The sequence below is a fragment of the Taudactylus pleione genome, unplaced genomic scaffold, assembly GCF_031769625.1.
Source record: "Taudactylus pleione unplaced genomic scaffold, aTauple2 ptg000551l, whole genome shotgun sequence".
Taxonomy (NCBI): Eukaryota; Metazoa; Chordata; class Amphibia; order Anura; family Myobatrachidae; genus Taudactylus; species Taudactylus pleione.
In genome coordinates this window covers 892,969-918,395 of record NW_028284953.1, presented here as the reverse complement: position 1 = coordinate 918,395, position 25,427 = coordinate 892,969, and the positions used below count along the sequence as shown (strand labels likewise).

At 43.2% G+C, this 25,427-nt stretch overlaps 1 protein-coding gene across 2 annotated transcripts in view; it reads left to right on the top strand.

The window, feature by feature from the left end:
• The window catches only part of OLFM2 (olfactomedin 2), a 365,566-nt gene that overhangs the window by 323,391 nt on the left and 16,748 nt on the right, over positions 1–25,427 (top strand). For both annotated transcript variants that reach the window (XM_088452501.1, XM_088452502.1), the window contains exon 5: positions 8,744–8,850. In XM_088452501.1, the coding sequence (XP_088308627.1) occupies positions 8,744–8,850 (107 nt within the window). The remainder of the gene's footprint in view (positions 1–8,743; positions 8,851–25,427) is intronic.

The following is a 25,427-nucleotide window of genomic DNA, read 5'->3' as shown; positions in this document are numbered from 1 at the left end:
CGTGTATGTGTATTGAAGGAGTGTGTGTGTATGTGTATTGAGGGAGTGTGCGTGTTGAGGGAGTGTGTGTGTGTATGTGTATTGAGCGAGTGTGTGTGTATGTGTATTGAGGGAGTGTGTGCGTGTTGAGGGAGTGTGTGTATATGTGTATTGAGGGAGTGTGTGTATGTGTATTGAGGGAGTGTGCGTGTGTATGTGTATTGAGGGAGTGTGTGTGTGTATATGTATTGAGGGAGTGTGTGTGTGTATGTGTATTGAGGGAGTGTGCGTGTGTATGTGTATTGAGGGAGTGTGTGTGTATGTGTATTGAGGGAGTGTGTGTGTATATGTGTATTGAGGGAGTGTGCGTGTATGTGTATTGAGGGAGTGTGTGTATGTGTATTGAGGGAGTGTGCGTGTTGAGGGAGTGTGTGTGTGTATGTGTATTGAGGGAGTGTGTGTGTGTGTACGTGTATTGAGGGAGTGTGTGCGTGTTGAGGGAGTGTGTGTGTGTATGTGTATTGAGGGAGTGTGTGTGTATGTGTATTGAGGGAGTGTGTGTATATGTGTATTGAGGGAGTGTGCGTGTGTATGTGTATTGAGGGAGTGTGTGTGTATGTGTATTGAGGGAGTGTGTGTGTATATGTGTATTGAGGGAGTGTGCGTGTATGTGTATTGAGGGAGTGTGTGTATGTGTATTGAGGGAGTGTGCGTGTTGAGGGAGTGTGTGTGTGTATGTGTATTGAGGGAGTGTGTGTGTGTGTGTATGTGTATTGAGGGAGTGTGTGCATGTTGAGGGAGTGTGTGTATATGTGTATTGAGGGAGTGTGTGTATGTGTATTGAGGGAGTGTGTGTGTGTATGTGTATTGAGGGAGTGTGTGTGTATGTGTATTGAGGGAGTGTGTGTGTATGTGTATTGAGGGAGTGTGTGTGTATGTGTATTGAGGGAGTGTGTATGTGTATTGAGGGAGTGTGTGTGTGTATGTGTATTGAGGGAGTGTGTGTGTGTATGTGTATTGAGGGAGTGTGTGTGTATATGTGTATTGAGGGAGTGTGTGTGTATGTGTATTGAGGGAGTGTGCGTGTTGAGGGAGTGTGTGTGTGTATGTGTATTGAGGGAGTGTGTGTGTGTATGTGTATTGAGGGAGTGTGTGCATGTTGAGGGAGTGTGTGTATATGTGTATTGAGGGAGTGTGTGTATGTGTATTGAGGGAGTGTGCGTGTGTATGTGTATTGAGGGAGTGTGTGTGTGTATGTGTATTGAGGGAGTGTGTGTGTGTATGTGTATTGAGGGAGTGTGTGTGTGTATGTGTATTGAGGGAGTGTGCGTATTGAGGGAGTGTGTGTGTGTATGTGTATTGAGGGAGTGTGTGTGTATGTGTATTGAGGGAGTGTGCGTATTGAGGGAGTGTGTGTGTGTATGTGTATTGAGGGAGTGTGTGTGTTGAGGGAGTGTGTGTGTATGTGTATTGAGGGAGTGTGTGTGTGTATGTGTATTGAGGGAGTGTGTGTGTGTATGTGTATTGAGGGAGTGTGCGTGTGGAGGGAGTGTGTGTGTGTGTCTGTGTGTGTGAGTGGGAGGGGGGTTTGCTTGTTACAGGTCATTTCTATAAATATTTGGTGTCACCTAAATATATTATCGTTATATTATAGGGGATAGCTTTGCTGGCATAGTGGTTAGCATTGCTGTCTCACAGTCCTGTGATCACGAGCTTAGTTCATGACCAAAGCACTATCTGCGTAGTTTCTTTAAATTTTCTCTAAATTATTGCGTGGGCTTCCTCTGGGCTCCTAATGATGAGAAGAACCCTATCTCACCCCCACATTGATCAGCTGCATCTTTCTTCTGGGAACACTTTAAAGTTGGTAAATATGTGTCAAACCAATAAACAAAGATCCTATAATCCCATTTTTAACCCACCTACGCTCCACCCTGTCCTCACACCTTCTTAAAGTACCATAGGTTTCCCAGCAGAACATTATCCAGAGCATTCCACTTATCTACAAAATGCCACGTGGAGAACTTTACTACTAATATATATATATATAAGTCCCACAGTGCCCCGGCACTCACTCAGAGATATTAGGTACTTGCGCTGGTGCCTTCCTAGGAACAAGGCTGTTCCAATACATAGAAAAAAAGGCTGGCGGCACTCAGCGTCTTAATAAAAGGTATAATTCTTTGTTCCAATGGCGTTTCGGGCCAGTGCCCGTTATCAAGGATAACGGGCACTGGCCCGAAACGCCGTTGGAATAAAGAATTATACCTTTTATTAAGACGCTGAGTGCCGCCAGCCTTTTTTTCTATATATATATATATATATATATATATATATATATATATAATATATTTATGCACAAGACTGTGTATATATATATATATATATATATATATATAAAAGCACCAATTTCGCAGACTTTTTTTATATTTGACTCCTTAAGGGGGTGAAGAGTGGTAAAATATTTCCTCTCGACAAAGGTGATTGGGTGGTGAAGCAACATATCCCAAGTACTGTGGGATTGAAAACTCATTGTCTGGGTTGAGTGGCAGTCTTAGAGGTGGGGCTGCAGCACAGTCCAATATTCAAATAGGGGAGCTACACCAACTGCCAGTGATATTTGGCAGCAGATGGGGTGACAGTTGGTGTGACTCCCCTATTTGAATATTGGACTGCGCTGCACAGAGCCTTAACTAGTCTTGTTGGTGCCCTGTGCCAGATAAATAATTGGCAACCCACCCCCCAATTACCAAATAGGGACATAAGATGCGCACCCCCAAAAGGGGTTTGGCCTCATGGTAAAGGGCCATGATAAATTTGATTTGTCCCATATGATGATGAAGGGGTACCGATCCCGTTGTTTCACTGTTATGCAGGTGTCACTGTCAAATACAGTGTGAGACCAATGATTGATCACCGATCGAATGTATAGAAAGAGCACTAGTTGTAGTGTATATGCAGTAAATATTAGCGATGGGGAGGTCAGTGTATGTACCCTGGGCCGGCAGCTGAACTCACCAACAAGGGTACTCGAGGTGTGCTGGTAACACCGAGGTCAGGCATTGGTGGCTGTGCTCAGGGCTGTTATCAGAAATTTTGGGGCAGATATTTCCATGTGTGAGGTGTGTGACTGCCATGTGAGAGGTGATAGGTACGAGTCCCAAGTATGACAGTATTTTGAAATGTGTGTTAAATAAAAGAGAATGTGACTGAAGGTGCTTGGGGAGGTGATCAGATGGAGGTGGAGTCAGCCAGGGAGGAGATAGTGGTGGCCAGGAGATGCCAGGGATAAAAGAAGAGGAAACTGCAAGTGAAACTGATTATAAACAGAACATTTACAGGGCCAAACAGTGCCCCCTGCCTTCTGGTGCCCTGTGCCATGGCACATGTCACACAACCCTAGTTACGGCACTGGCGCTGCAGTCCCACCTCTGGAGTCGCCACTGTAAAGGATTAAACACTATTTTTCTTTTACCATTTGGATATTTCACTTGCTTTGTATTTGTATTTTTCATTTTCTCGAAAAATGGCAATTGAGTTTTTGAATGTTAAAGTGGAGATGGTGCCTCACACCATTGTCTCCATCACAGGAGATGGAGCCTTCTTATCTCATGTATGAAAGTCAGCTAATGGCTATAGGGATGCGTGAACATATTGTGAGGCACGTGATGGACAACTGGGAGGAGTTCTCCATCATGCCCTACGACAGCAAGTGGGACAACTACACTAGCTTCGCTGAGTAACTCCTTGACGTGTCCCAACCCTTTACTTATGATGGTTTATGCTAACTGGTGGTGGCTGGGCAACCATTCTAGTTTGTCTTTGAGGTTTACCACAATGGTGAGCTCTATGAGAGTTTGGTGCTGAACATCACCCCGTGAGGAGGCTATGCTTTATGCAGGACCTCTCTAGGGGCCATTGCGATGCGTACTTGTCAAGTGAACCTCAAAAAGTGTGCATCACACCACTCTCACCCCCTTATGGAGTCAAAATTTTAAAAAATCCCTATTTAGTGGATGTCTACGTCATGAAAGGGATATACTCCCTGAATTACATGTTTCTAGGTCCAGGGGTTTGGACTGGGTGTTGAATCAGTCAGTCAGGACATTTGTTTTTCCAAATATGTTTCTGGGTTTTTTTTGCTCTTAAGGCCAATAAAAATGTTTCCAAAAAAAACAACTTAATTTACTTAATCTTCATACCAGCACTCTACTTTACACCAGAGTCATAAAATAAACTAAACACATAAGTTAAGTTAAAATGGTATGAAGGAAATTAAAATATCTAAAGTCAACCCGGGTGAAACCAGGTATATCAGCTAGCATATATATATAAAGAAAAAGTCACATAAGTGCCATAATAAACATAAAGTATATAACCTAAGTGACAAATAAATCACATAAAATTATATAAAATTTGCGCCAACAACGGAATATAAAGATTGGAATTATTAATAATGGATATCCAATTCATTATTTATGAGTTTAATTCTAAGAACACTGTATGAAAAACAGCATCCGTACAAAGGATCAGAACTGGCTCTATAATTTAGAACTTGTACAAAATACACACATTTGTTACTTCTGTGTTCTGGAGAAGGTTACATTGAAGGTTACATTCCTGGTGTTGCAGTTATACTAATTATCTGCAAGTAAATTTAAAATGAATCATTATAAAAAGTGTATTTTTCCTATTTTGACCTACAGTACAGTACATTCTGCTTTCTTTTTTTTTCTACTGTCACTAAGAAGTCCTATTTTTTTACAGAAAAATAAACAAGCAAACTATATAAAATTCACTTCAATAGACTAAAAAATGATTGGTTAATCCAACACAGAAAAATTGCTTTGGTGATGAAGGGGAGACTACCCTGCAGTCCGTGGAATCAATGAAAGCTTTTCACTGAATACAATTTTCTTATGTGTAGTAATATTTTAGCAAAACATCTATTAATATTTAGCTCTAAGACAATAATAGTTGTTGTTTTTTTTTTTTTTTTTTAATTGTTTGAAGTTACCTAGCGGCATAAAAAACCTCCCAAAAGACCTCCCTTTAGCAAACCTCCACTTAAACTCAAACATAAGGTACAGTGATCGGTGTAAAAAGATCACAGCCAAGCACAATATGACCCAGTGGGATTGACCGTATACAGTCAAATGCATCCTGCGTTGTGGAGAACTCCCTTTCCATTAACTAGCACAGTACTGAGCCATACAGTAAGGAAGATGTCCTGGTCCCCCCATAGGAATTGTGACAAGCATGCCTACCTTCAAAGGAGAAGTTCTCCATAATCACCTCTTGCGCCTCTTGTGGCCACTGAAGAGCAATGCTTTCCTGCTAAGCTGTGCCTGCTCTGTTTAAGTAAAGACATTAGTACAAAACTAACACCATTACATCTGAAAACAAGAACAAGCAATAAAACAAAGATAACAAGGGTGGATGGGTCCGATTTCTAAACTGTAAAGAGGAAGAGAGCTTCCCTAACCAACCATCAATTTATAACTTCAGTAAATCCTATCCCTTTGCACTCCATAGGCTAACCCCGATCAAGCTGCCTGTCCCTCTCCCAGCAAGCTGACTCTACCTGACTTTCCCCCAACCTAAGAGATTATGGGCCCCATTTATTAATGAAGGTAAACACCAGAAGAATTTTTCGTTTAGTATCACTGTGATACAAACAAAAAATCCACTGGTATTTACCAATACTTACCCCTCCGGCGAGGTCAAGTGAAGTCCTCAACGTTTGCGAGGTTCTCCGTTGGGCTGCTGCCAGTGACGGGGGTCTTGTGTAACGAGCATGCGCGGTGGTCTGTCTGCGCATGACACGGGGACCTGGCAGTGCCTGGAAGGCTTCGCTGAAGACGGAAAGGCAGTGCCAGATCTCCATTGCCATCAATGGGGATCGCATCGCTCTTGCCATCTAAAAATGGCATGAATGATGCTGTGACAAACAGCTGTAATTGTCACGGCTACAGACACTTGAGACTCCTGGGAAGAGTCAGGCTTACTAGGTAGTATGAACTGAGGTGGTTTTAGGAATTACCTTTTCATGAAATATCACTAGCATGAAATAAAAGTAAATAGAATTTATTCAAGAACAAAAACTGTATGGCAAAGTTCCACATTAATTCTCAATAACACAAAGTTCATGACATGCACTAACAGGTGCCCCTGTGAGAATCAAAGTTCGAAGTACACACTGAACTGGTGCGGGGTGAAACCCTGAGTCCGACATGAGGCTAGGGCATCAGGACAGAATGGAGGTCAATAACTGGGTTGAGCCCTGTAGCGTGACGGAGGTCTGGAACAGGGCTGAGCCCTGAGATGTAACAAGATCCGGAACGAGGTTAAGCCCTGAGACGTAAGGAAGATACAGAACAGAGTTGAGCCCTGAGATGTGATGAGGGACAGGAACAGGGTTGAGCCCTGAGATGTGATGGAGATCTGGAACAGGGTTGAGCCCTGCAGCAGGAAGAAGATCCGGAGCAGTGTTGAACCCTGTGGCAGGATGAAGGTCCGGAGCAGGGTTGAGCCCTGCGATGTGACGAAGGTCTGGAGGAGGGTTGAGCTCTGCGATGTAATGAAGGTCCAGAGCAGTGTTGAGCCCTGCGGCGTAATGAAGGTCCGGAGCAGTGTTGAGCCCTGCGGTGTAATGAAGGTCCGGAGCAGGGTTGAGCCCTGTGGTGTAATGAAAGTCCGGAGCAGGGTTGAGCCCTGCGGTGTAATGAAGGTCCAGAGCAGTGTTGAGCCCTGCGGCATAATGAAGGTCCGGAGCAGTGTTGAGCCCTGCGGTGTAATGAAGGTCCGGAGCAGGGTTGAGCCCTGTGGTGTAATGAAGGTCCAGAGCAGTGTTGAGCCCTGCGGCGTAATGAAGGTCTGGAGCAGTGTTGAGCCCTGCGGTGTAATGAAGGTCCGGAGCAGGGTTGAGCCCTGTGGTGTAATGAAGGTCCGGAGCAGGGTTGAGCCCTGCGGTGTAATGAAGGTCCGGGGCAGGGTTGAGCACCGCGGCAGGATGAAGGTCCGGAGCAGGGTTGAGCCCTGCGGCGTAATGGTGTTCCGGTAAGGATAGACTGTAATGGTGCAGTTGACAACTGTAGAAGAAGTAACCCCAGTGTCCGTATGAGTCAATAATAACAAGTAAACCAAATAGTGTAGCGTAGAATGGAATAGTAGTAATAGAGCAGGATAACAACGGAAAGACAATGGCAATGCTGAGCTCTGTAGTCCAGCTGATAACCTGTATCAGAAGTTGTATCAGAACACTAGCAGGAATGTAGCAAGGTCCACAGCATACACCAGGCACAGCGGGGATCTGGCAGGAGTCCAAGGAAGACCTGAAAGTAACTTTGCACAGATAATGAGGCATAGTTAGTAACAGGCTTTATACTAGAGGTCTGTGATCCATAGGAAGTTCAGAACATGTGACCCAAATAGAAACAGGTTTGGAATAATAAGCAATCAAGGAATCCAACAACCTGAGAAAACAGATAGTCACTTTAACTCTCTGCACACTGCATGAGATGAACGCCAGGAACCAGGATAGATCCTCCAACGACCACAATGGAACTTCAGCAAGTGTAGTTTATCTTTATGCACTTAAATAGTCAAAGTCCTGACAGTAATCTTAGATTACCGCTGTTTGTTAAATGCAGAAAGGAAGCATAACCCCTTTAGCGAGCGCTAAAGGGGTTATGCTTCATTGATAAATGGCGCCCTATATGCCACCGGGCTACCAGTGCCCTCTATCCGTTATCTTTTTTGCCACTTGCAACTTTCATACAACTGATAAAAATTAAAAAATTGCAAGCTGGTCTAACATACAGGGTTTTTATCCACAGAAATCTAAAACACATTACTGATTCTAAGTAAAACCTATGTTCCACTGTTATTCAAACTATAATTATTATAATTAACCAGTGTCGTGCAGTGAGGTCAATGGCTGGGGAGGCACACATGGAAATGGGTCTGAGTGCTGGGAGCCTGTCTCACCCTCTACTCACTGTAACTCTCCCCTCATTACACTAAGCTTCAGTGTTCATCGATTCTCCTACCTGCGTCACTGTGTCTTCTCTTGCTGCTGCTGACTGAGTTTCGATCTCTAAACAATGTGGTGCATATCCTGGTCACATCCAAGGTGTCCATCAGTGCTCAAGGTATACCCTCCATACTCAGGGGCATGCCTCTATTAGCTCTATTTCTGTGCAGTTTACTGCCTGTGGTGTGACCCCGCCCCAGCTCTGCAAGCAGTGTCTGACTATACAGATGCGAGTTTGAGCTGGTTCTGTCTCATCTCTCAGCCCCAGGGAGCTCCATAAAGCTGGTGAGTGTTAATTATTAAAATTATTACAGTAAACAAAGAAGATGTTTATATGTTATAAATATCTTCTTTGTATTATTCTAATCATTTTATGTCAAATCTCAGGAGTGTGACAAGGGAGGTTCTGCCACCCCTGACTGCACATACCTGTAATTAACTCAATCATTAAAAGCATTGTGCACCTTTATACTTACCGTTAATGAGGTCACCTTCCCAATCCCACTCTTGCTTCCTAAACCGCTAGGACTGGCTGTTTGCCCCTAGCTGTACTCCACTGAAGCAGCTAGGATAAGGTAGGGGGGCAAGTGTGCCTCTATGGCAGAGGCTGTAATGTGTTTTAGAATTGTAAAGTGTGGACAGTGTTTTTTTTTATTTTTTTATGAAAAAAGGCACCTACCATTAATATTGTGTTTAAACCACTTTTTTTTTCTTCTCTTTTCATTTCAGGTTGCGGAAAACTCACAGGCGTCAGTAACCCAATCACAATACGTGCCTCGGGGTCCAGGTTTGGATCTTGGATGACGGATACTATGGCCCCTAGTGCAGATAATAGGGTAAGTCACCTAATGGCTGGTCTAATGATCCAGTCTGTTATACTGTAGCTGTAATTTCTTTAATCTTCTGGCTACAGAACGACAGAAGCTACAATACTGGCGACAAGTCGTATATGGAGAAATGATCATCCAGGCTGATAACATATCATATTAGGCCATTATGTTGTCCCAGGGTGACTGCAGGCCTCTTGACTAATTATTTAAAGTGCTCCCGTTTGGATTCACTGTGCTGCAATCCTATGTACTCTAATGACATTGGTTGTAACTAGTTCCTGTACTGCATTGGATGCTTCTGTGTAGATCTTGCAGTTAGCAGAAAGAGGGACTATTAGCTGGTCAGTTACTCTGCGCTACTGTAGTGGGAGCTAATATTCCATTTTACTAGAAGCGTTTAGTAGCATTACTCAGAAGCATCGCTGCTTTACATTTTCTTATTCTACTGACAATGGCTCTTGGGAAATTACCTGACTCCTATAATTATTTATTAGAAATGACAGTATGTGAGGATACAGGGTTTATGTTGCATTATTTACGCCTATCGCCATTCACCACCTTGCACTATACCCCAGTCCCTTTATGAGTTCCTCGGATCGCACAGGAATGACACAATAGCAAAGGTAAAAGTTTACCATTATTTTACACAGCACACATTATAATCATGTCAAAACAGCAACTACAAACTATATACACTATATATATATATATATATATATATATATATATGGAATTGCCAGTAGTATTAGCCAAAGCTTCGAGGATCCTACCATGTCCCTAAAGCAGAGGGCCCTTCAGTATTTAGAAATGGAAACAGTTGCTCCATCATGCTTACCCGCATGGGCTGGGGACAGCTACGCCTGAGAGAGGCTTCTGTGTGACTCCACACTACTCAGGTAAATGGCTTCTCCATCCGTGATTTGCTGATCCCGGCCACTTGGCCTGATAGTCCTCTACTCGTAAGGAGCAGGGCACAACGACCAGTCACCTGACTCCAGTCAGCCACCAGCCATGCACCTGGAACAGCTCCTGAAGGAGCATATAAGAGTTGGCTGCTAATCCTTTGCTGGACCTTCTCCATAGAGCAAGGTCCATGGATGGCAGGCTGGCATGATCTCCCAACTCCTGTGCTCAGCTCTGCATATGTCCTGCCACTCAGGCTAGGAACTCCACTCAGAACTCTATTGAAAAGCCCTCAGTTTGCCATTTTAAAACCTCTGATTTTCCCACAATGAGGTAACACAATGAGGTCATGAGTTCAATTCTCACCACGGCCCTAACTGTGTGGAGTTTGTATATTCTCCCTGTGCTTGCGTGGGTTTCCTCCGGGTACACCGGTTTCCTCCCACACTCCAAAAATATACAGGTAGGTTAATTGACTCCCTATAAAAATTTACCCTAGTGTGTATGTGTGTGAGCATGTGGTAGGGAATATAGTTCATCCCCGTCCCAGCCCACTTTAACCTCGTTCCGTCCCTCTTTAATAGTTCTGTTCATAGCAGTATGTGATGCCCACACACTCCATTTGCATTGTAATGGACCAAGTTCCACTGGCACAGAGTGTACTGCATCAGCTGGGCCCTCTCCTGCTTAGCTGTCCTTCCTGCCCTTATACACTGGAAAGCAGAGAAGAGCAAAGCTGCAGGGTTAGTAACGAGCTGGATGGGGCACTTGGGTCGTCACACAGTATATCAGCCACTAGCTTTGCATAGTTGCCTACTTTGTAGGAATCTCTTCCGGAAGATCCTGGTGTAGCTGGTACCAGGGAGGGAACTGCATTGGGAGTGTTGCTGTGAATCCTAACATTATAGCTTCACTCTCTTGCCAAATGCAGATATTCGCAGCATTTTACAATGGGATGCAGGACCACTAGTAGCATAATCACAGCCCCTCCCACGTCACTGCATGCCTATAGGGGTGTGCAGCCTGATAGAGCTTCCAGCTCGGAGTACAGGTGGATATACAGTATATACACTATATATATCTATATCTATATATACATATATTTATATATATATTAGGGGTGTGCACCGGCCACTTTTTGTGTTTTGGTTTTGGATCTGGATCTTTCTTCGTGTTTTGGATCTGGATTGGTTTTGCCAAAACCACCCTTCCGTGTTTTGGGTTCTTGGTTTTGTGTTTTGGATCTGTATTTTTTTTTAAAAAAAGCATAAAAACAGCTAAAATCACAGAATGTGTTGATTTTTCTGCTCCTATGCTATTATTAACCTCAAAAACCTTAATTTCCACTCATTTCCAGTTTATTCTGAACACCTCACACCTCACAATAGTGTTTTTATGTTCAAAAGGTTGCACCGAGGTAGCTGGATGACTATGCTAAGCGACACGAGTGGGCGGCACAAACACGTGGCCCATCTAGGAGTGACACTGCAGTGGCAGACAGGATGGCAGTTTGAAAAACTAGGCCCCAAACAGTACATAATGCAAAGAAAAAAAATAGGTGCAAGATGGAATTGTCCTTGGGCCCTCCCACCCACCCTTATGTTGTATAAACAGGACATGCACACTTTAACAAACCAATCATTTCAGCGCCAGGGTCTGCCACACGACTGTGGCTGAAATGATTGGTTCGTTTGGGCCCCCACAAAACAAGCTGGCAATTAATCTGGCCCTGCACAAACTGGCTCTACGGAGGCAAGATGTCGTCCTCATCCTCCTCATTCACCGATTCCTCACCCTCTTCAGTGTTGTGTACATCCTCATCCTCACAGAGTATTAATTAGTCCCCTCTGGAATCCACCACCACAGGTCCCTCTGTACGTTCTGGAGGCTGGTCTCCCTGGAAAAGTTGATAATTCATTTTTATGAACATCATTTTCTCCACATTTTGTGGAAGCAACCTCCTACACCTTTTGCTGACAAGGTTCCCGGCTGCACTAAACACTCTTTCGGAGTGCACACTGGAGGGGGGGGCAACTCAGGTAAAATAGAGCCAGTTTGTACAGGGACCTCCAAATTGCCTCTTTTTCCTCCCAGTACATGTACGGACTGTCTCACATGCCTACTTGGATGCTGTCACCGATGTAATCCTATAACAGACAGACGCATGCTTGTCGCTGCTGCTTTGAGGATGCATGTGCGGCTACAGCCCACACAATTCACAAAGACAGGAAAAAAAAGAAGAATTTTTTTATTGTTTGTGGAGCGCACTTTGAGGGTTACACCACCCTTTAACAGACAGACGCACGCTTGTCGCTGCTGCTTTAAGGATGCAGGTGCGGCTACAGCCCACACATTTCACAAAGACAGAAAAAAAAATAATAATTTTTTTATTGTTTGTGGAGCGCACTTTGAGGGTTACACCACCCTTTAACAGACAGACGCACGCTTGTCGCTGCTGCTTTGAGGACAGTATCATATGCAGTGACAGTAGACTTGTCAGAAATTGTTGGCACGTCCTTCAGTCCAGACCAGATGTCCAAACCGGCCCTTGACTTATGACACAGGCGCACGCTTGGCGCTGCTACTGTGTTGATGCACATACGACTACATCGCACACAAGTCACAAACACATAAAAAAAATATTTTATTTTTTTTTGGAGCATTTTGAGGGTTACACCACCCTTTAACAGACAGACGCACGCTTGTCGCTGCTGCTTTGAGGATGCAAGTGCGGCTACAGCCCACACAATTCACAAAGACAGAAAAAAAATAATAAATTTTTTATTGTTTGTGGAGCACACTTTGAAGGTGTCACCACCCTTTAACAGACAGACGCACGCTTGTCGCTGCTGCTTTAAGGATGCAGGTGCGGCTACAGCCCACACATTTCACAAAGACAGAAAAAAAAATAATAATTTTTTTATTGTTTGTGGAGCGCACTTTGAGGGTTACACCACCCTTTAACAGACAGACGCACGCCTGTCGCTGCTGCTTTAAGGATGCAAGTGTGGCTACAGCCCACACATTTCACAAAGAAAAAAAAAAATTTTTTTTATTGTTTATGGAGCGCACTTTGAGGGTTACATCACCCTTTAACAGACAGACACACGCTTGTCGCTGCTGCTTTGAGGATGCAGGTGGAATCTAGACGGGATTTGGAACCGGGGACACATTACCTCCATCAATTGTCTAAATCCCACTGCACTAATGGCGGATACCGGACGCACGTCTAACACCAACATAGCAGTCAAGGCCTCAGTTATACGTTTTGCTTCAGGATGACTGCTGTCGTACTTCATCCTCCTCGCTAGGGACTGTTGGAGGGTCAATTGTTTAGTAAAAGTAGTGGTGTTCCTACTTCCTCTCTGGGATGATGAACAACTCCCAGCAGCAGCAACAGCACTAGGAGGAAGTGGTTCTTGATCTTTCCCTATTTTATTTTTATCGGAGAAAGTTTGGTCCTCCATTTATGTTATATTGATATATACATGTGGCTAAGGCGCACACAAACACAGAAAATATTTTTTTATTTTTGCTGGAGAGTAGTGCACTTTGTGGGTTACACCACCCTTTAAGAAATGAGCCAGCCGGCTCTTTACTTATGGGACACAGGCGCACGCTTGGCGCTGCTCCTTTGTTGATGCACGTGCAGCCACAGTGCACACAAGTCACAAACACAGAAAATATTTTTTTATTTTGTTTGGAGTGCCCTTTGGGGGTTACAGCACCCTTTAACGGACAAGCCAGCCGGCCCTTTACTTATGACACAGGCGCACGCTTGGCACTACTTTGTTGATGCACGTGCGGCTCAACCCACAGAAGCAACCGGTGGCCGCCTATGTGCATGATGCAGGAACACCTCACTGACTGCATTACACTGCTAGTGAGGAGGAGAACACACTGGCCTATCAGCAAGATTTGTGCAGAGGCTCCTTTTGAAAGCCCCGGATTGATGGTATAGCTAAAATCTGTATTGCTGCGATAAGCGACCATACAGATGTTCAGTTAGAACACGTTTTCATATATAGACCCCAAACTATTGAAAGCCAGGTTACAACTGTAATTATCTATGAAGTGATCTGATTACATTTTTTACTAAGACATATTCACACAATAGGGGATCTATTTCTCCAGCAGTGAGAAATAGAGGCATTTTATGTCTGAAAGAGAGGTTATCGCTGCTTCGGGCACTTTGTCCAAAGGAATACCGCAGAGAAATCACTGATTACTCCTGTGGTCTCTTTCATTTTGTACAGTATCACATTCCCATATCCTGCTATGGGGACTGCAAAATAGAAAAATAGAACAGACCGTAATATGGTAACCTTGTGAAATTGCGCACCTCTTCTAGGTGAGGAAACAGATGTGTTATTTTTAGTAAACTTCTACCCAGTAGAACGTGCCTCTAGTTAAATGTGCACCTTTTCTCACAAGGACCAGTTCTCAAAGATAAAAATAAAACAAAATAATTGTGTGTACTCCAAATTACAATTTACATAAGTGAAAAATACTGTCCTGAAACTCACATTTCATCCAAAAGATACCTTTTAGATCCATAACAGAAAACGTAATTAAATAGACAATCTGTTTTTATAATGGTCTGTGTAGCTGAAGACGTGGGTCTGTAGGGGCCCAGACAGGTCTGAGGCAGGAAATAAATACACCTTTAATTGCTGGATTTTCATTAATTGTAAAACAAAATAAAGAAAATATGATTTTGGTTAAGCCGGTGAAGGTCAGGGCCAGCAGGCAGCAAAACGTCAGTAGTCAAATCCAGGCAAGGGCAGGGTAGAGTGACTTCAATTGTCAATACTTGGCAAAGGTCAGGCAAAATGTTATAATATGCTTCTGCAACTTCCCGAGGTTTGCCTCTCGTCTATGGGAAATAAGGCAATTATACAAAAAAGTGGGAATATATCTTAAGAGACCCAAGCTTGACAAGTTCAATCTATTAAAAAATCTAGCTGTATGGATTCCTAATGGTAAAGCAAAGCCTTCAGCGAGCCAGCTGCTAAATTATTCTCGCAGGAAGAGACAGATCCTTCCTTAACCATAATGGCAATAAGCAATCAGATTAAATCTCTGTAGTAAACAACAACCAATGAGATTTAATACGTAATATAATTACAGATACTAATTTTAGACAAAAAAAATATATCTATTTACTTATTCGGTTCATCACTGAATCTCCCTTAACCATCTCATGTGGGGACCTATGTATCAAGCTTTTTTCCCAGAATTTTGTAGAAACTGCAGTTTTTGCATTGTTTAATGGTTTGTTGCTATGTACTAATAGCCTAATGCAGGAGATTTCACAGAAATGCGAATTAGCTCTGCAGATTGCAGTCCGGATTGTTATCAATGGGGAATACGATCTGGGCCCTAAACGCTTTTTGGAGTTTGGCCCTGTTAGTTAAGTTTACACCATCTTTAGATGGTGTAAACCGCTTTCAGCCTAAGGAGGTTTTACTTGCAGGAGAGAGCTCTTCTCATCCTTCTCCCGCAGCCTCCATCCTGCCGCGGGAACACGTACTGTGCGCATACCCGGTGTCAGCTTCCCCTGTAGGAGTCTTTCACAATTGTGAGAGACTCCTTCAAAATGGCGTGGATGTACCTAGCTCCCTGCGGGTTTCACTTAGTACATAGCAGGACTATTTTCAGTAAAAATGAACATACTCAACTCAAAATGGGTACTCAATAATTGCGACAGTTATGCAGATATTTATACATAGGCCCCTTGGTATCACAACCAGAGTGACGGAAATGGGGGCGTAATGTAAGGCCAACACCACTATACCCAGACACGTGCCTTCGGATACCTGTTTATTAATCTATTTTCTCAATTTGTGAATATTTCACATTTAAGTAATAAAAGTTAAAACCATGTACCGCTGAATACCACTATAGTCTTACATGGGAACGGCACTTTTCTCCAATTAAACAAGCTCTGAGAAGCTTAGTTTATTGGATCTTATCTCCAATAATAGAAGCTATTCTCTGATTGGCTGATGACAGGATTAATTTTCTGCACCTTCATTTGTACACAAGAAGAAATATTACACATGTAGTATTATAGAGTTTTTTTTTCTTTTTTCAAATCAAATTGAATAGCGAATAGGATTAAGCCAAGTGAGATGATCCTGTCCCGTCACGAGAGCGGAAACCCTGATGTCCCAGGTAATCCAGGTAATCCAGTATAGTTATCTCTGGAACCATTGTTCTATTGAAATTGTAAAGTAGATTAAAGTTCAGGATAAGCCATTTTGGGATAACTAATGCTCCAGTGCTGTATCAGAATTCCTAGCAGCATAAACACACATCATTTATGAACTGGTACATACCCGGACAAAGCAAATTGCAATTACAAGATCAACAATAACATCAAATTTGTATTTGTTTGTACTAGAAAACTGTTAATTCACTGCATGCAACTTTAAATCTCATTATCCCTCCATTACCGCACAAGCCAAGTGTTTTCTATGCAAACCACAACCTAAACCGTGCTTCATTTAGCAGCAAAAATACAGCAGAGTCAGAACATCCAAACTGCTATTACCTAATCTGCTTTATCCTCTGTGGAACGAGCCAAGCGCAGCTAATGAAATTAAAGGATTTAGAACAAGTCTCTATAGCATGACAGATTAAATGTCTCCATGAATATGGCAGTCACTGTAGCATGGACGAAATACGTTTTTTTTAAACAATAAAATGACCTGTTGGGTTTGATCATTCGGAATTCTTAATAATACATCTGAAGCAGAGATCTGAACCAGAACCCGCATACAGTAGGAGGCCTCGGTATCTTCAAAGTTCACTTCTACAAAGTCGTAAAGTTTGAAAAGTCTTGTGAACTTTTATCTCATTGAGGTTTAAAGAGGAGAGTTAGCAGCCCAAAGAGGCAGCCGCGCCGATGCTTTTGTGCAAGCACCAGTAGGCAAGGCTATAGGCGTTGGGCGGATAAAACGAACCATTCACGCTGTTCTAAAGTTCTCTGTCTTGATGCATTCCCTAATGCTCTGAATAAAGCGTAATAAGGTTTTCTATTTAGACGGTGAACAGCAGGGCAGGATAAATCCTGAAGCATTGCAGCACTACTCTTTGGTAAGATGAATTACTTTGTGTCTGAGCCAAGTCCAAAAAATGTCCTGAAAGATTTCAGAGCATCAGCGCTATTGGCAGGCACAGCTGGTAGGACCCATCTTCAGCTCCTGGGAGGAGCAGGTACAATGTTCATAAAAGGTATAGGAGAAGATAAGAGACCTGTGTGGCTTGGGAAGCTGAGGTAAGTAGTGCGATTTGTGATGGTCCCTTGATATGTAGATCTGAGAGGTATATTACGCCTTGCCCACCTGCAGGATAGATGAAAGACATTGTTGAGAACTGTATAATGAAAGGACAGCTGAAGCAAAACCAGAGTGGTCTGCAAGTTTAACAATAATCTGTGAGGGTTTAAAATGTTTCAGGGTATGGACGGTTTAATGTTTTTCTCCTGCATTTTCTTTTAATCACTTTAAAAAAATCAGTGAATGAAGTGTTTTTGTTTTTTTTACAACATTTTAGACTTTAAAAGGTTTGTTTAAGAATAAATGTTAGGGTATGTCTGCAACTGTTTGTGAGCATACTGTTAAAGGGACACAGAAAGACATTTAATGCATAGAAGGACAGAACAATTTATTTATTTATTAACAGTGTCTTATATAGCGCAGCATATTCTGGTGCGCTTTACAATTGGAAACATTTATAGAACAAAACTGGGTAATAACAGACAGACATATACAAGGTATGCAATTGGGAAGCCGACTGCCTAAATACCGGCAGCCGGCTTCCCGACTGTCATATCCCGGCAAGGGTGAAATGCCGGGCGTCTATATGTAGACGCCCGGCATTTCCCCGACGCCGGGAGACCGGCGCCCGGCATCCCATGCGGCCGGCGGTATTTCATACCAATTCCATATACAATGCAGCGTCTGGTCCCCAGAGCATCCGAGTAGGGGCCTAACGATGTTCTGAAAATATGCTCTATTGCGTATGCTTAATACGACACCGGTGAGAGGAGGCCATGTGCTTTGCTCTTTAGAGAGTAGATGGATTTCATAATGTGGAGAGTGGGGTCCTCAAGCAGGGTGTGGGGTCATCAGAAGTGAAGTGGGATTCTCAGACCTGGAGGGCAACCCAGAATTGTATTGTCAGGCCTCCTCCACCGCACCAGAGGTGCCGCAACCCCTGCACCCACAATACTTCCACCACTGACATAGAATAAGAGAAGTTGTACTGTGCAATCAACAGATTTTTAAAACAGGGATATTTGGAACAAAGTTTTCCAGGGACAAATCATTGAAACTGAAAACTGCAACAGTTGGCAACAAAAGCAACAAATACTTAACTAAGTGAAATAAAAGTAAACAGGTTATATTTACAAACCTGAATTTAGATGTCCAAAATAACCTTGCATCTATTGCTTAAAATCTTACACATACAATTATTATTTTTTCCAACGACAAAGTATCTGTGGCAAATGCACTGAAATAGAGGGATAATTCAATTGTTTTTGCCGGCAGCTGGTAGCACAGGGTGCCTAATGGAGCAATTCAATTGTTGGGCGTGAACAACCGCTGGTGCTGGCATTTCTGCTCACCTTCTCCTGAGGAGGCAAGGGGAAGTGTGCATTAAGTCTTGTACTTTAGACGGGTTTAGCCCTTTTATGCAGCTAAAACCGGTCTAATTAACCACAAAGGACGTGATAATTAATATGCTTACAAAACAATTGAATTGCAACTTTGGACGCCCATTAATTACCGCAACATAAAAAAAAAATGTAATCGCCCCCATAGAGATTAGGGCCTTTATTTATACTTGAAATAAATTCCATTACTATGATATAAATATACGTATTTCAGTACTGCACTCCCATGCCAAAATGCAGCAAAGGACATTAAAGGTATGTACAAAGTGTAGCATGTGACCTCTGATACTTGGACGCATTCCCTGGTATATTGCACTTCAAAGGAGCTGCACATTTTAGAAACATTGGAACCCCAGTTTATATATACAAGGTGGTGGTGCTGATGATTATTATAACACTGGCATCACTAGCTCGGCACGTCTGATTGGCTGATTGCGTATTTACCCCTCCATCTGATAGTATTTCATTCATCAGATACCGTAGCAATATTATACCAAGTCCCAGTCATCTATTCTGATTACTTGTCATTGTAAACTGCAGAATGGTAAATAACTGAGAAGCTTGTATTTCACTATATTGCATATGGAAAATGTCACATTTACTTATAACCCTGTCAGTATACTTTTCAATTGTCTATGTAAAGGGTAATGCGGCTGTCACATTTACTGCTAACAATGTCAAACCTCATCTCACCACCGTTATTGGGCATATTTTGTATATGCCTTTGTACGCCCCACAGGGGCATAGTAACTCCTCTGAGCGGTGAGCCCCCACATTCTACCTCTACGGCTGTGGTTTCCCCTCCTACATGGCGCCATCTTCTCAGTAATCTTCGGGAAGATGCATCATGCGCATAAGATAGTAAAGGCTTTGGCACAGTGCTTTCACTGCGCAGCGCCATCTTTCTGAAGAGGTCATCGGTAAGATGGCGCCGCGTAGGAGGGAGAAACCACTTGCCAGCACCAGTTAGGTATGCTCTGGGTGCAGGATGTGATGTACGAGGGCCCACAGGGGCCCATGTGCACTGCACAGCATGTACCCATTAAAAATATGGGAGGATCTATATTTTCGCAACTTATGTTTTTATGCGTACATCCAGTGCGGAACACAAGACAAACTCTAAATTGGTTTATTATAATATTTCCAATTCTATTTTTTTTTTTACCATTTCCCTGCAAATTTTCTTTAGTGGTTTTCCAGGTGTCTATGAATATAGTATTCAAGGTTATGTACACACCTGTATTGGAAATAATAGTCTGCACATTCATCCGAGTCGCACTGCACGTGGCCCCCCCGATGGTTACTGCCGGGAGACGCAGAGCGAATTTCGACGCAAGAGGATGGTTAGGCAGACGCGGGTGTGTAGACGCAGTAGCACAGACGCAGGAGGCCATGTTCAGGCAGAGTTATTGCTCCTGCCATAAGACTGGCGCAAGCTTCAATGGTGCAGCAATGGTACATCTAAAGGCGCCAGTGGGCGTATCAATAGGAAGATGAACGGTCATGGCATTATTATAAAGATATGACTGCAGCAAAAGATGCGGCTGCGGCTGTCACTGCGTGCGCCTCAGGCCCTTTGTTCCTAAGTTGACTCTTGAATCGATGCGCGTGTATGCGCCATTCACGTGGCGTCTTTAGTTTCAGAACCCCTACTTATCCTAATTATTTTCTACCATAATGCACTTAATTTCCTCCTCATTCTGCAATTATTAGTCATGCTGGATGTATGCAGATAAGTGCATGTACTCTGTATATTTTCGACTTCCATTCCTAATAGTGGACTTGTCAAAAAGCCGAATGTTGGCCTGCAGCCAGAATGCATTTCATATACAGTGAGCTTCAACTTGGAGCAGATATTGAAAGTGATTAAAATGCAGATTTCTCTATAAATCAGGGGGACCATTGTTCACACGACGCTGCGAGGCAAATATAACTGGCTAAAGGCAGCTATTTCATGCCATAAATAGTATACAGTATATAAATGCACTTCTAGAACAGCCTAATTTAATTGGTCTTTTCATTGGGTTGGCAGAGGAAGCCAATTACGTAATTTTCGAATGGGCACACTCTGGAATAGACCAAAACTCACTAAAGCTCTCTGCCGAGGCAATCTACCCACATACAGGCAAACTATTATTTGTTCTGTATTCTGTGTAGACTTATTCCAAGACTAGATCAGTTGATTTTCCACTAGCTGTTGTTTGTGAGATGCAAAGTTCTTAGGTGTCAGGAGCGGAATCAGGATGATCTACCGCCGGCCGCAGCGGAAGCCCGGCAAGGATGAAGATCCCCACTGCTAATTTAGGTAAGTACCGCCAACCTAATTCCCTACCCTAGCCCCTGGGAGCCCCTAACCTAACCTCACCGCGTGGCGGCGCGCGCCCGGCTTACCTTTGATCGGCATGTCGGGTGTCGGGCTCCCGGTGTAGGTCTAATGACAGGCGTCAGGGTTTCGACGCCTGCCACTAGTACCTTGCCGGGATTTGACAGTCGGGAAGCCGGCGGTCGGCATTGCGGTTGAGCCTAAAAAATTGGCATTAAAAGGAAGCTAGGATGGAATGGGTTAAGATTTGAGCTGAGTTTGGTTCGTGCCTCTGGAGAGCCAATGAGATTTGGGGAATGTTTATTATATAAAGAAGAGGCTGTCTGGATTGAGGTCTCCTTTTCGTGTGGATTTTTCCACCCACCCTCCCTCATTGATATGAGAAATAGAAAGTTTCCCCATGATTAATGGCTGACAAGGTAATATTTTCAGGATTGAGAGAGGTTGATTACAACTCATTATGTATTTCCCATATTTGCATTTTGAAGTCATGGAAACCATACTCACTAAAGAGTGTGGTGTCACGGCTGGCAGTCCCCATCTCCTTAACCTTTACTGTAGGCCCTATGCTGGTGATGAGGCATTAGCTTTAGGTCTTATCCTGGATATGTGCCTGATTACTCTTTATTCATAATCAGAGGTCTTAGTTCCTCTTGTCGGCTTTGGAAAGAGTTGATGCTCTCTGTTCAATGTAAAATGATCCATTTATTCTGGTACCAAAGTTTGTAAAAGCCTTTTATTTATATTATTAATACTTATATAGCACCAGCATATTCCATTACACTTTAGCATGGTAGGATCGTTGTGATAGGTCATGTCAGATTCTTAAAATATATTTATATTTAAAAGTTACTGTCCTATTAGTTGTCATTAGTAGGTTATCATGCAACATTTATAGGGATATCTCCTATAAATATGAAATAAACACTACAGTTTATGCAATACTAAATTATTTGATCACCCCTGCATTAAACTTTGCATTGGTTTATGTAACGCAGACAATGGGGAGACAATGCATGACCCAGAAACAGTGTGGTCCTTTGGTTGCTGCATGTGAGGCATTACATGACCCCTCCTCACATCCAGTAGGCTTTGCGCAAGACTACTACAGAATTGTGTTTTCAGTCTGGCAGTGTCTCCTCCGCAATCATGGTAAATACTGCAATAAACCTTCACGGGTAGAGATCCTACCTCATTAAGTAGTAAAACAAATAGAAAATGAAGTTGTCCCATTATGTCATCAAATGATGTTGATAATGTCCTGAGTAAACATCTGCTGTACCACTAATAGGAGATAAGCCTATGCTGATCACTCTGTACTACACACAATACAATTTTTTAAAGCTTAAATTCCACTCTAACCCATTGCTTCTTCCATAGCTGCTTGTTTTTCGCTGGCCTATCTGACAAATGAATATTACATGAGACCCAGGAAATTCCTTATTTAAGATGAATATTATTATAATGCAATTGATATAATCAGTGATTTTCCAAGGACAGGAAACCACTTTGAACAGATTGGAATTTTGATCATTACAATAATAATGACACTAATGCTATTTAACGGTATCAAAAGTATTTAAGTGGTGACACTTATTGAACATGACACTGTCCTTACATTCCCTTCAGCCTGTTGACCATTTAGAAACATAACTGTCAATTTTACTAAAGCAGTATAACGCCATTGGTATTCTATTTGTATTGCATTCTTGTTAGGGATGACTATCATCCACTGATTGTTCAAAACAATCAATGGTTTCCTCACGATGGTAAATAGTCTTACTATGGACGGTGGAGTTCTGGTAGCAAATCATTTGTAAGTACTGTACCTTTGCGACCACAGTCCCGTTCCTTTGTGCATACGCAAGTCTGAACCATTGATGGTTTAAACAATTGATGATTCACCTAGATGGTTAAAAACCCATAGATATTCTTCCCTAATTTGGGTTTATATTACCCTTTTTCTGCATTGCAGCCTGTATCTGTCTGTTATTTGATTTAGAGAACAAACATACCCAAGTGTGGTGATGTTCCTGCAGCTATCAACTTCCAAGACTCATAGGGGTAGTCACTTTACAGCACGTAGGTCACAGCCAATTAGGGGCCGCTACAAATAGAGTGGCCGCTGATTGGCTGACGGGCTGTTTGAGTTTCAGAAGAGTTGCGTCTCTGGCATTTCGCGTAGAATAGGTATATGTGATAACATATATACCTATACTTGTCCGAGCTGGAACGGGACACTCATTTTTATGCTTTGCCAGGACCCGTGGATACTATGGAGACCAGCGCAAGGTCTTAGGTGAGTATAGGAATTTTTTTTAACAGGTAATCCATTGGAATTCTACTTGGTCAAGGGACAGACCAGCTAGCAGCAGTTAAGTATGTGTGAGTATGGTAGGTGTGTGCAATAAAATTGTACAATCTACGTGTGTGTCTTGTGGACTTTTTACTTTTTTTACAGCAGGAGTACGGGTGCTGGCCGCCTGCTGGCACTTCTAGTTCCACAAGTGCCAAAGGGCAGGCACACTGGCACCTGTAGTTGCACTGCAAAAAACTATATTTTATTTCTATTTTCAACACTTATTACCCCCATATCTACAGCTCAGGGGTGCAGGGAAGAGCCCCGGGCTTCAGAGTAAGCCTGGGTTGCTCAGGAGAGGGGGTTCCCACGTCCCCTGAGATCCACGGCTTGGGCTGACTGGCTTGGGTTATAATGCTTTGGCCGGTGAAAGGGTCCCCTGGCTGTGGCATTACACCCTGGCCGGATTTGAGCCCAGTGCTGGTTTTAACAATAGGTGGACCCCCATGCAATTTCCCCCCGCCTTTTTTTTTTTAAACCAGGACAGGCTCAGTAGCCCAGTGTTGGTTCCTAAAGTACAGGGGAACCCTACTCATTTTCCCCCTGCATTTTTAGGAACCAGGACTGAATGAGCAGCCCGGGGCTGGTTATGCTTTTTTCGTGGGGACCCTATGTCTTTTTTATAATGTTAACCTTTTAGATAGTGTTTACATGCAGAAACATACACAAATCGCACTGATGCGATGTTTCTGCCATACAGGCAGCTCAGGGGGTGGTCTATTTGAACCTTCAATTTAGCCCCGAGTTTGCTACAGGTACTGTACACCCGAGATTGTAATCACGATTCTTAGCAAATTCCCGAATTGTATCTTTTTCCGAGTTTGGCCGATGGTGAGTTTAATTGAGTTTGTAATCTCACCCGAGTTTTTCAGAGGAAATAAAGAAATCTCACCGAGTTTGTCTTTAGTAAATTTGCGAGTTGGAAAAAATGCATAAACTCACCCGAGATTGCAATCTCCACTAAACTCCAATCTTAGTAAATTTACCCCATAACTTCTACTTATGATGTGCAGCTATTTTGTAAAATTTACAACTATTTTTGAAATGTGGCTTTATGCATTTTTTCCAACTGCATCCCCCAGACTATAATATATTGTTGAATGTCTTTCTCCTGAAACGATCACAGTTCATTTGATGCAGATACTGTATGCATTTCACTTGTACCAGGCACCTCTGCCGGGGAACTGCAGCAGGAACAAGATTTGTTTCATTTATTGAAATTACATCTGAATACTGGGTTGGGTATGGTTTGCCGGCTGGTCAGAATACAGACAGCAGCATCCTGACACCCATAGGTAAGTATGCTAGCACTAACCCTAACCCCTACCCTCCGTCCCCGGTGCCTAAACCTAACCCCCCCTGGTGCCTAAACCTAACTTCCCCCCTGGTGCTTAAACCTAACCTCTCCCTCCCCGCACCCTAAACTTAACCCTCCTTCCCCGGTGCTTAACCCTAACCCTCCCCCTAGTGTCTAACCCCGCACCCAGGGCTGCCATCAGAAATTGTGGGGCACGGGACTGTCAAAATGGGCAGTGCCCCCCTCAACCCGCCCCTCCCCCACAACCTGCCTTCCCCCCTACAAACCCCTTCCCTCACCCCCAACAACCCCCCTTCCCCACTACCTTATTTATACACAATAAAAAATCTTTGTCAAAGACTGACCATTATACTGTATTACATACCTAACATAATGAAGCATACTAAATATAGTTGGATCCTATGTGAGAAAGGACACACAGTCAGTGTGTCAATGAATTTACCTAACCTTGTTTGCTCCTTCATTCTTCTGATGGTCGGCCTCACGGCCTGCCTGCTCCGGACAACTCCTCAGGCTTCCTCACACAACCCGCCCGCTGCAGCTCCTCTCTTTCAGTGGTGCGGCATTACGTCATGACGTGACGTGACAGCTTCAATGAGTGAAGAAAAACTTTATTAAGCAAACGTGGCCAGTTGTTAATGTATGAGGTGCAGTGGCAAACGCAGGACTCTCAGGGAGGGGTTTCCATTATATATGTCTACACACACTCATATATATAATTATATACATACAGTATATGTGGCATAACTAAGGTATTTGGAGCCCAGGGCAAGTTAAAATACAGAGCACCCCCCCCAAGTAGGTGGGCTCGACGGAGGACCCCAGTAGTAGTCCTCCCTATGTAGTGACCCCAGTAGTGCCCCTTATATTGTGCCCCCAGTAGTAGTCTCCCCTATGCAGTGCCCCTTATATAGTCCCCCATACAGTGCCCCAAGTGGTGGTCCCCCTATGCAGTGCCCCTAATATTGTGCCCCCAGTAGTAGTCAACCCTATGCAG